Consider the following 12,828-nt stretch of genomic DNA (forward strand, 5'->3'; position numbering starts at 1 on the left):
AAGGGAGCTTTCCCTACCACTTGGCCAGATTCTGCAGGGGACAGAGGAGCCAGACCCAGATCAGACACACAGCCCTGACACAGCACTTGCACATGAGCTGGAGCCATGGAGGAAAGTGAAGATGACCTAAAAGTGCTGATTATCAAATAATAAATGGTAAACTAAGATATGCAGGTGGCTGCATTTGTGCTCATTAAGCAAAAACTGTGAAAACGTGGATCAATTATATTCAAAAGAAACAGATCATATGAATCCTTAGTACAGAAATGGGTATATAGGGATGCATGGAAAACACACAGATCTTGGAATGCTGACCACAGGAAAGCAAATGGTTCTGAAGGGACAGACATTAAGCAATTCCTGATGGAATAAGGACAGGAACAACTGATGTACAATTACAAATGGACTTGAAAAATGGACTGAATGAGAAACAAAGCAGGTAGCAAAATAAGTCTCAATTCTCTATGTAAAGAGGAAGCTTTTTAAAGATTTAAAAGATGTGCTCCAAACCCACAGCTTGGTCACCTTGCTGCCCTGTCAGGAAGAGTTACAGCACTGTAGCAAGACTGAACTGAGTAGCAACGAGAACTGGGAGTTGTCTGAATGAAAAGGCAAGTACCAGGATAAATCCAAAGAATTACACTCCTCCTGCATCCCCTGTTGCTGCACCAAAGGAATTGAGATGATGCAGCACAGCCCACAGCAAAAACAAAGGCAAACAGAAAGCAGGAAGGGGGAAGGAGAGATGTTTGGCTCATGGTGAGACTGGGGAAGGGGGAGAAAAAGCACTTACTTTAAAAATTGTTTAATCCTTCATGTTTTGTTTTTTCTCAATAACCAGAATCAGTGATCAGAAGGTTGTGTTAATAGTCAAGAACTTCAATCAAGTAAAAATTACCCAAGTTGAGGCTGTATTGCCTGTGATAGCATATACACAGTCAGAATTGAGGCAGGAACTCAGGCATTGAACCACAAGGGGAAAAGCACCCTAAGGAATCAATTGATGTTATCAAGTAATCTGCCTTGGAGATTAAAGAACACAGAGCAATAAAGTGTTGTAATGAAAAAAGCTTTTGAGTCAGAAATGGGAGGCATAGGGAAAAACACACATTAATGTCAGCACATAATTGCTCTATGTGGACAAAATCAGATGCCTCTAAAGAGATTACTGCTAAATTCTGTGCTAGAGGATTCTTCTCTCATCAAGAGTGACTTTAACTGTAATCAAAAAGAGACAAATACAAAAAGTAAGGTCCAGAAACTGCAAAACAAGCAAAGGGTAAAGATCTTGTCCTGCTCCAGTTCTCTTTATACGTGCACACAGTGGCCACAGTAACCTCCTGAGATCAGCAACTTACAGGTGCACCCACTGCTGATTCGGCCTTTAACTCCAAAATCCACTGTAGGATTCCAACAAAGGAGAGCTTCTTCCATCCTAGAAAACTCTCCAGCCTACCAAGATGAAGCTTTATCTCCTCAGTGCCACTTATGGCATATCAATTAATCAAAAGCATGAAGGAAAGAAGGAAAGGAACAAAGACAGACACCTGGCTCTGTCACCAGAACATCAGCTTGTCTTTGCAGTCAATACACCAACCAAAAATGAGGAAATCAAAAAGAAAATTGAGAGGGCACCTCACTGCAAGATTGATTCGCAAGGACTACATCTGCCAGTTCTGTTCTGGTATTTGTTACCAGATCAGGGATATGAAAACTGTAATTTTGGAACTTTACCTGATGTCTTAATATCTCTAATCTCCATGCCCCACTCCATGTGGGGACTGCTTGTGGCTTTAACATTATCAGTAACAGTCCAAATAACGTCAAGTGCAAATACCGAAAATGCTCCAGCAATAACATCCCAGAAATCCTGTCAATAATTCTGTGTTCAGTAAAAGGGTGGGTAATATAGAGATGAAAATCCATCTCTGTTATTTGACAGCAAGAACAAGTGCAGAGAAACAGCAAACAATTGCCAGCCATTGGACCAACGTTTGTCTGGTGGTAATGGTGCTGGGTGATGTCACGTGATGTGTAATTAAGCAAATGAAGCTTGCTTTCAGAGAGCAACACTGAGCAGTTGCCCTGACCCCACCATGGCTGACAGTGGTACCCATCTGTTCACTGTCAACGTGTCTCCTGCATCCCTAGAAATGTTGTCTCCTAAAATAAACGATTTGTATCACAAGATAATCGTGATCCTGCCATTTCTCAACTTTCACATTAATTTACAGCTTTTACATTCTTTTAATCTACTTTTCCTCTTAATAAGACACGCACCTATGGCCCTTGGGAATGGTCAGAAGCATGGAAAGGTTATTTGCTCATGCTGAGAGCAACACAGCCCAGCCTGGATGGAGGCAGGTTAAATGTTAACACCTCACTGTATCTCCAGAGCTCAAAATAAAGCAGTGCATTTTTCCAAATATTATTTGCTTGCCCTCGGCCCTGCTGTAACTACTCTTGATTTTGGATTGTTGCTGTGAAGTGGGGCTTGTTTGGTTTGTTTGTTTTAATCTGCTGTGGCAATAAATAAATACATCATAGCACACAAGCTGGAACCTTCTGCACCTCCTCTTACATATGTAATGCTGGGTTGTGATTAATCTCATTTACATTTTCTAAACAGCAACTGGAAACACTAAAGGTAGTGACAAAAGGGTGCTCCAGGGATGCATGAATGCTACATAAGAATATTTGCATGTGGAGATGCTGTTGACTTGCACATAAAAAAGTAAAAGTGAATTTAGTTTAAAAATCAGTTATTCTGTGGTCCATCTTGCACAGTAACTCTGGTTAGCCATTCACAGCACGCAGAATTCAAAGGACATGTTAATTGTGTATGACATCAGAAAAATTTCTGATATTAAACACAGCATTGGAGAGCAATACCACCAGTAGGCTGAGTCCCAGGCAGCTCCATCACCACCTCTCACGGAAAGACCATGAGCTTGTTGCAGGAAGTGCAGGATGAAGTAGCAAATCCCCATGAAGTGTAGTGGTAATTACTAATGTAATTATTTTCTGTTTATTCACAAGTATGGAAAAGTCCACCTTTAAGCTGAGCTAAAGAAAAGCTGAGGCAGAGCACAGCTAAAGCAGAAAGATTTATACACAACTTTTGTCACCAATTTCTCTAAGATCTGAGTGTGGCTCTGAAAAAGCAGGAAATGGCTTTAGGCTGCTATTTAACTAACAACGCTGGTCAGGCATTTAGGCCAGGAACAGCAATCAGATCACTGGAGCCAGCCAGGCTCATCCCCAAAAATGCCATCGGGAGAACCCCAGTAACTCACAAACTCCGCCTTTGGGAAGCACCTCCCACCTGGTGCACGTCATACCCACAAAGGTAACACCACTTAAAAATAAAAGGTGAGATGTGCTTGTCTACACTACATTTGCAAAGATAATTACTTGAAAACAATACAAAGGAAAGCAAAACAAATTCTTCCATTAGCTGGGGCCCTCCTGTCTCTGACCTCAATCTTGGTTGCTGATACCAGCAAACTTTTCATAAACCTCTTCTATCATTATTAACTTTAATTTAAATAATTATTGGGCAGAAGAAAAAAAACCTGCTCAACCATGGCTCTCTAATCTAGTAATTAAATCCACCTGTAAGAGCTGAACAATTTGTGTCTCTGACTATTAATGCAGTCAAGTATTTTACACTGGGTGGTGTAACATCAGCCAAAGAGACTGAGGGACACAGCTGGAAACTGAGCCATGTTTTGATAAGGAAAATCAACACAAGCTGCTCCACAGGCAGAGGTCCTGACTGAGGCAGATGTCCCATTCCCAATAGGGTGTTAAACACAGGATGTATTTTATCTACTCTATCCCTCTTGCAGCAGGTACAGCGTGTCTCAGGCAGGTATTTGCCTAGCTCCAGCCAGCTGGAATTCCATCCTTTTGCATTCTGCCTCTCTGTGATCATCCACCCCAATCTGATATCTCTGTTGTGTGGTTACCCTTGCAGAGAAAATTTTGGATTTTGTCCAAATGATGGAAAAACGTGCCCATTTAGATTACCTGAAGCTGATAACCTTTCTAATGGAAAGTTCCCATCTGGCAGAAATATTGTAACTGCGTTTTTCAGGGGTGTGGTTCCACTGCAAATGACCCAACATTATACACCATAAACAAAGATGTGAAACTTCTTCAAATCCTTCTGAACAAAAAATGAGCTCTTATTCCAAATTACACACATAAATACAATAGTGGTTAAACTTGTCTTTGGGAAACTGCCCAAAACTGGACACTGTCAATGCATCTTTTCTCCCTTTGAAAATCAAATACCTTATTTAATGATACAGCAGAGGGATCCATGAAATCACTACACAAATAATATGGAATTTGATGTCAAAGTTTCCTGCCAAGCGACTCAATATATTGATAATATGCATTCCACAGTATGTGGGTCATTATGACAAAACACCATCCTATTATTTTTCTTTAATGATTCCTTATCATCCCTCAAATTCTATCAAAGCTTTATGTTTTATGAACACATAATACAAATGTATACTTATTTTTCAATGTGCCTATATATATGATGTTATATATTATGTATTATATCATGTTGCACTAGCTCTGAGTAAAACCATTTCCTAAGCTAGGATCTAATTCTCTGCTGCAACTGGAATGCTTATCTGTGCTTTGGAACTGAAGATTGTTTTAAAACAAAAATGTTTTAGAATGGCCCCTCTTCAAATGAAAATGCAATGTGCACTCACAGTATTGCTGACATGGTAATACATGGTTGATGATGAAAAATAACTGGTTAATTCAATTCCTTGTGCCTAGTAAGCAGCCCTGTCAGCACGATGAGGTTCTGAGACACTTATAAGAGGACTTTCTAAGATTGTTATGAAATGCAATTCCAGAATTGGCAAATAAAAGAACAGTAATGGAGAATAAACACCTCTGGAACACAGGTGATCTTACTAAGCTTTTTACCCCCACTGATCAGTTCTGTATTTTATGTAACACCATTGCAATTAATTGTACTTTTTGCTATCGTGCATTTTTCATTTTATATAAATGGAGCAGCAGTCCAATTTGGCAGTTTAGTCCATCAAAAACAAACGTATTGATCACTGCCTCAATCGGGCATTTCTTCTTCAAAATTAACACATCTGTGCTGCTTCACACATGTTATCTGTCTCCAGAACTACACAGAGATTGCACAACAAACCATGTTTTAGGGGGGAAAGTTGTTTTAGAACCCTACCAGAGCGATGAAAGGCCACCTGGTTGGCAGGATGGGGACCTGCGTCGAGGGAGAGAACAGGGAGCAACCTCCGCATGTCCCAGAGCTTCAGCACGCCGGAGGTGTCACAGGAAGCAATGCTGTCCCCCTGCCAGAGAGGAAACAAAGTCAAGGTGTTGCTTCTGTCCCTCTGCCAACAGCACAGCCTCCGGCACAGGGCTGGCCAGCCACACACAGCAACTCTATTTAAACAAAGAAATAAATAACCTGTTATATGTGAGGTTATCACAGCCCCTTATCAGCTCTGTTGGCTTGAATAGCAACAAGACACCGTGACTTCTAAAGAGACCAGTTCAGGAGAAACTGGAGGTACAAAGGAGAAAAAGGTCATCCTGAATTCTGGCACCAATGTCCCCTAAGAACAGGCCTTGTGGTTCTTTTCTTCCCAGGAAGCCACAGGATTGGCCTTTTAGCCCTGATTTTCACATGTTTTCCATGAGAAGAGTAAGATGAGAGCAGAACAGACACTCCTTCCCTGCTGTGTATTCCACAGACATGCTAAGGGACAACTCCCCATTCACTTCAGGGTCGCACTGGATGATCCTTCTGGTTTCCTTCCAGCTCAGAATATCCTGTGATTCTGTGAGAAACTCCCTCCTTTCAATGAGCCAGAAGCACGCAGGGACTATGCAAGGAAAGAGAGCAGGACCATGTCTCCCATGCCTCTGTTCAATATTAACTAAAGCCAAAACAAAGAAACAAACAAGACCCCCACAAACAAACAAAAAAACCCAAACAAAAAACCCCAAACAAACAAAAAACACCCTATCCCCCCAAAAACCCCAAAATAACCCAACCTCCACCTGCCAAAAAACCAAAACCCAAACCTCTGCCCTAAAAAGTTTTTTGATTATGTAGCATATAAATAAATGCAAAATTCAAAGAAGGCAGGGTAAAGGATGCCAAAACATAATTTTGTTTAGGTAATTCCTCCCACTAGAACAGAAAGAGCTGCCCATGTAGAAATATTTACTTTTCATTTGAACCTCCTAAATAAAGATTCAAATCCCTAAGGCAGCTCAGCTGGTGTGCACTCATAGTTGCCAATGTGTTTTACAATTTATGCAAGTGCAAGAGTGTATTAAAGAATATTGTTTGGAAGGGGAATCACAATGATATGGGACTGAAAATCAGCTGAAACATGAGTCAGATACTGCATCCATGATTAAAAAAAAATCTTTTTTACATCTTCCACATAAACAGTACCTGCAATAAAATGTGTGTGTTTTCTAGAAAATAGAGGATTTAAGACCTTAAAATATCCATCAGTTTCTCAACTAGAAACTAATGGCTTGCAAAACACTACCTCGGTGTAAGTGTAATGAAATGTTTTGGTTCATTTGGAGGAGATCTAAATGTCAAAACTCCATTCTGGCTTGTTACAGGGACTAATACAGACTTAACACCAAGAAACAAAGTAATCATTGCTTGGAGAATTCAGCAGCCAGGCTCTCAGCACCTGCTGTTTTGCAAAACAAATATCAGTAACCACAACTATACCCCACCCAACATAGTGCCATGAGCATCATGGTTCTTTGAACCGTCTCACCAGCTATGCCCACTGAGTTCCCCTTCATTTCATCTGCATCCTTCCACCAAGTTCAGCCTGTACAAAGGATGAGGGCAAGCAGGCTGGTTGGGAAACAAACAACAAAAAACTCCAAAATACAACTACACTCCAAACTGTTGTATGGCTTGAACTGGATCTCAGGAAAGCAAATTCTTAATGTGGGGAAAAAAATCCCGTCATTGTAGATATGAGACTTGAAGAGTCATCAAATCCAGTCCCCTCCTCTTGCAAGCAGTGTTTTCATACCTTTGCTGTGCTACAAGTGCTAAATTCCACATCAGCAGCAATTCCCCCATCCACCTCATGCTGCTGACCCAAAGCAGCTCATGAGTGTAATAGGAGTGTAAAAGTTCTTGCTCACATGCAACCAGTGGCCTTAAGGTTAAATAAAAGTGGGGTTTTGCAGCAAAATTCCCTTCTTGCCTGTCCCTGATGCATTTCAATTACTGTGTCATCCACATCCCACTTGGACACTATTTTATTGGACTATAAATAATTAGCCCTTCCTTCTCTCCTCCCCACCCTTTCCAGATAGCATTGAGCCTGGATTAATTATGCATGCACCCACTGCTGATGTTTATAAAGCAACTCCTGCCAAGCTGATCACCAGTTTTGGAATGATCTCACGTTCAGAGGGGCTAGAGATGCACATCTCGCTGATCAGAGCTGTTGATGGAGCTGGCACACAGGAGTAACTACAGAGTGGGATGTCTTCTTCCCTTAGGTCATCACCCATCACTCCAGTAAAGGGAAGAGGAAATGATTATGTGTGTACAAAGATCCCCCCATCCCCCAGCATAAACACTTGGCTTCTGGACCAGCTCTTCACACTTCACCAGCCTCTTTTTTCACCTTCTTCTGCAAAGATTATATCCATCTCTATCAATGGCCCACTTTGGAAATAACCAGTTTACACCCATTATTTCATATCATTTAATATGACTTTGACCTAGTTTTCATTTTACTCTGGATTTTTTTCTATCCCGAGAGACATTTTAACAAAAAATTATTTTGGGGGGGTGTGTGTGTGAGTGGTAGTTTTGGTTTGGTTTAGAACATGCGCCTTCACATTGTTTTGTATGTGTCCAATAAATGAGTTCAATAAATGCTGCTTAATTACACCTTTGGAGCTCAGCAGTTCTGACCCAGATCAATGGACAGCCCACCTGGGTGAGACTGCACATAATCCACTCAGGGCAGTTACAGGACACACTCCAGTGGGTGCTCTGTGACTCCTCCTGTGTCACCTACAGTTGCACCCATGGATTTTCAATATGACATTTCTCCTGTAAGTAACAGCATGGCCCAGCTGATAGATCATAAGAGCACTGGGAATGCGTCCCTGGAACAGATATTATGCAAACATTGATCAGAGACAGTCCCTGCTGCAAAGTGACTGAGAATGGAGAGCTGACTTTAACCTTCTCACTGGCCCTGACGTGGGCATCATTACTAGAGGTGTAATTATGAGAAAAATACTCTCATTTACTTGTATGACAGGTTTTCCCTTCTATTCATTAATTTTGCTACAGTAGCTGGCACACCACAAGACCCATTCCCCCCTTTCTCACAATCCTGCCATCCCATTCTCTGCCATGTTTACTTTGCCCCATTGCTACTACAGACCCCTCAGGTGAACAAACCTCCTGTCTGGCAGGAATTTACACAGCCCAACTGTTTATAGGTGCAGGATGCACTGCACTACCCTCACTCGTTCTGGGCTCACTTGGCCAGGGCCTGGTGTTTAATAGGATGGAGGCTGTGAGTTCAGTCCTTGCATGGGCTACTCACTGAAGAGTTGGACTCAATGATCCTCGGGGGTCCCTTCCAGATCAGACTATTCTGTGATTCTGGGATCTGTGGCCACATTGGAAAGGAGGAGCCCCCTGATCCCTGAAGAGCAGCAGTGCTAAAGAAACTTACCCTGGGGTCATCCCATTGTGCTGTGTGCTGAGTGACCTAGACAAGATGGTCCTGCTCCAAAGGATTCACACGTTGTCTCAGTGGCAAAGATCAACTAGTTCTTGCTGTCACAAGCCTGCAGACATTTTAACAATTTCCTCCCAGAGGCCTGGTATAAACAAAGTGTGTGTAAAATGTAACAGCCAGCAGTGTATTTGGCCTGATTTCTGTGATTAGACAGCACACCTCATCAAGAAACAGAAGAAGAAAACAGACTTCTGGTGGCAACATATCAACATACACAAGCAGGTATTTGATCAGCCTTGACACACTGCCCACAGACTTACTACTAAATGCATTAATTATCACCGATCCCGAGGCAGCTGCTACACTGAGAACATCACATAACGATTTTGTTAGTGAGCTGGCTATTACACTTCAGCACTTCTTCACTCTATTCCACACCTTATCCAAATCAAGTGAGCCAGAGATGGGGGATAACAACTTTTCAATAGGAAGAAATAAACCAGGACAGTAACCAAGCTGAAAAATTATTTGGAGCTACACACCATTCAAAGAAAAAGAAAAGGATAAGTCATATGTTAAATTAATTCATTTCCACCTGGCCATGGGCCATTTTCAGAAGCTTTTAAGGCAGAATCACTTTAAATTTTGGCTTTTTCTTCCCTGCTACAGTTATTATTTTAGTCATTCATTGAAGAACCCCCTGCTTTGCTCATGGTTTTCTTCTTGCTGTTTCTCGCCACACTGAAGTCTTTTTTTATGATGTATTTTGGATGCCGTATTTTACTGAACAGCGTGGTGGGCCATCAGGGCTCACTGATTTCCTACATGTAAAAGGAGGAGACAATGAGTTCCAAGAAGAAGAGGTGCAAGAGCAGATTTCCCTTGTTCTGATTTCCATTCACTCTACATTTGCTGCTGCTCAGCCCAGTTTCATTAGCTCCTTTAATCAGAGAGCAGGTAGAATGATTCTATAAAACTGGTCAGACTTGCTGCCTAGTCTATAGAATCAAGCTGGTACGGTTTTGTGTGTGCACGCTGGAGTAATTAAAGAATTTATACAAGGATTCAATTAGCTTGCATTCAAAGACTGGCTCCATTCCAGGCTCTACTTAAAGGACTTTGCAAGTCCTTTAATTGCCTTCACAGTTACATCTTCCACTCTTTACCTTCCTGCCAACTTAATGAACATCTTTATATTCCAGAATACTTCCCATTAAAATGGACATGCTCAGCTCCATATACATCACAATTCCAATCTCAACTGACACTTGCAACAAACCAAATAATTGCTACATCAGGAATGAAAAGATTTATTTAGTTTCCACTAAGTTTTAAAAAAACTATTCCCTTCTTCTCTTTTCTTCAGAAATGCATTTTTTCCTTCTGAATAAATGATTAGCAATAGGACTAATCACCAGGTACACTTTAGGTAAATATTCCCTGAAAACTGCAGTTTCACACCTGTGAGAAGGATGAAAATCTGCATAATTACGTCTCTTGCTTATAAACACACCTCTGGATTTATTACTGAAAGATCAATAATACATGAACCACATCAAGCTGCTTTATCAATTTAGGCTGCAGTGGACTCCTCCCAGGAACATCCTCTTTACAGTTAAAGGCAGGTCAGTAGCTTTTCCATCACCTTTTGCAAGTATTTTTAAAAAGGCAAAGCAGTGACTGAACAGCAACTGCTTTTCACTATGACAAGTTCACTGCTTTGCAATCTTTGTTTTCAGGACAGATGCAGCTGGATGAGGTGTGTTTTAAGGGACTCCTGTGATGCCTTTGACATTTGCATCAACCCCAGTGGCAACAGATCCATGGTAGGCCCCTTCACAGCAAGAGAGAAGCTTGATAATTACTGCCCCTTTCCATTACTCCTGGGAACCTGCTTGAGCTCGGGCATGACAAAGGGCTGATGAGTTTCTTACTGTCCTGCCAGTCTTGTTCCCAGTCTCTGAACCCAGCAAAAGGAGTTTTGTTCTGTGTGCACAAAGCTGGTGGGAACTCCTCACCGTTAAGTGCCAGTAGGCAAGGTGGCCACATGAGGAACAAACGGAGAGGCTCCAATAAGCTGCATTTCTAAGGCTCCCCGTGGGACAGTTACATCACTTAACTGTACCCCCATTTCATACACATTCAAGTGAATGTTTTTAAGAGAAGGAGTCATTACCTCCAACATTTACAGCATGAAGCACATCAGAAACCTGAGGAGAGTTATTACCTGAGGCCTCGTGGCAATGCAAAAACTAAATACTCTCCATACAAATAATGAGAAACACTGGCAAGGCATCCTCCCATCCCACTGTGGAGCAGCAGTGAGCAAGAGCAGAGGGATCCCAAGAGAATCCAGGCAGAGATGGATGAAGTGCTGTAGTGGTTTCAAGGAAAAAGATTTTAATGTCCAATTAATCCAAATGAATTACGTAAAATATGATAAAGATGGAGGAAAAAATGTAGATGCAGTCCATTATTAGACTAATGACTAATCAATCACCACCCATTTTTGAAATATCATTCTTAAAACATCACAGTTCAAATGAAAATAGCATCTTGTTAGAAAGCCATGGAAGCACTTAGCCTGGCAAAAGTGCAGAGCTACACTGATTACCCTTCCAAAGTGCGGTGGTCCACTTTTAACAATTATGTGCATCCAGAATGGGGGAAAGCAGTGATCAAGGGTTATTAACAAGCAGTGCCAGTGTTTTCCCATCTGCTTTTTTCCTACCTTTTTATAGTTTTGAGTTCTGCATTGTGATCAAAGTTGCAGCGGACCAGTTCTATTTCAAATCAACTGAAAACCCAGAACTCATGAAACTGGGGTCTGGCCCTTGCTCCCAGTGACTTTTTTACAGATTTGAATAGCCAGGAACTGGTGAGCTCTTGTGGGGGTGAGGAGAATCCAAGATATTGATGCAAAAACAATAATCTCAAAGCTCCACTGGTGGCTCCTGCAGAAGAATCCTCCAACTTTCTTAGCAGTTCCAATGAACAACTCCTGATTTTGCACTGAGTAGAACTAGTAGAAGTTGACCCAAGAAGGTAGCCATTGTTGCTTTCAGAGCATATGTGATGCCTCAGGTTTTAGCTTTTACAGTTTTCAGATTCTGTGCTGCTTTAGTGTGTGCTTCTGAGCTTCATATGAGGGGATGGTGAGCTCTCTTCACAGAGTAGGGAGACAAAACAATTCCCTCTCTAGCTGGGGACCAAGGACAAATGATCCAAATCTCAGGCCCAAGAGCACAAACAATGTGAAGAGAGAAAAACAAGGAGGATGGGACTTCATGGGCTAAAGCTGTAATGGGACAATTAACTCCAACATGCAAATGAACCAGAACTTATAAAAGTGAGAGACCCTGTGACCTGCTGTCCATTTTGAGACCATTTTGGTTCATCTTGGGTGCAGCCCTGGCTGGGCTCTTGAGCTGCCCAAGGTGGATCCATTGAGGCCTTTTAATAAATCCCTGCTTTATTTTTAACTCTGTCTGGCCTCTCTTCTAGGTCAGCCTTCTCAAGGCATCATATGGAGACTCAGAACACCGCTTGTGTTCTCCAAAGGAGGAGCTCCGCTAGAAGCAATCCATGGGAATGGCAGAACTTTGCTGCAGCAGTTTCCAATTCTCCTGAGTTTCAAAAACAGCCACGGATCACGGGTCTCTAGTCTGTGTACATGCACTCTGCAGCCTTTTCCCTTGCTGTGTGAAACCGGGGGAATCTCTGTTCCCTTTGTCACGTCAAGTAGCAGGAAGCGCCTGGTGGTGTGTTTGAGGAGCTCAACACATGCTAGGATTGCAGAAACCCTTTGCATAAATTTACATAAGAAACCACTGCACTCCCTGCAGAGTTCCTGCTCACAGTAGTTGACATTGCACTTGAAACAGTGCTGCAAAGGGAGCAATAGCTTTTGCAGAGAGGTTTAAAATAATCAGTTTTGTTTTTCCCTTTCTAACCATCAAAGAAGGGACTGAATTCTGGGTGCTGTGCAGTGAGGGGAGATGAATGATAATTGCCATTACTGGCTTTTCTCTGTATTTTTGAGAGATACCATGACTAA

The 12,828-nt window shown here is 41.9% G+C and overlaps 1 protein-coding gene across 1 annotated transcript in view; it reads right to left on the reverse strand.

Moving 5' to 3' along the window:
* Nucleotides 1–12,828, reverse strand: part of SPAG16 (sperm associated antigen 16) — a 357,755-nt gene that overhangs the window by 96,816 nt on the left and 248,111 nt on the right. The window contains exon 16 of the mRNA XM_041411816.1: nucleotides 5,234–5,360. Coding sequence (XP_041267750.1) covers nucleotides 5,234–5,360 — 127 coding nt within the window. The remainder of the gene's footprint in view (nucleotides 1–5,233; nucleotides 5,361–12,828) is intronic.

Source organism: Onychostruthus taczanowskii, unplaced genomic scaffold, assembly GCF_017590055.1.
Source record: "Onychostruthus taczanowskii isolate IOZ18803 unplaced genomic scaffold, ASM1759005v1 scaffold37, whole genome shotgun sequence".
Taxonomy (NCBI): Eukaryota; Metazoa; Chordata; class Aves; order Passeriformes; family Passeridae; genus Onychostruthus; species Onychostruthus taczanowskii.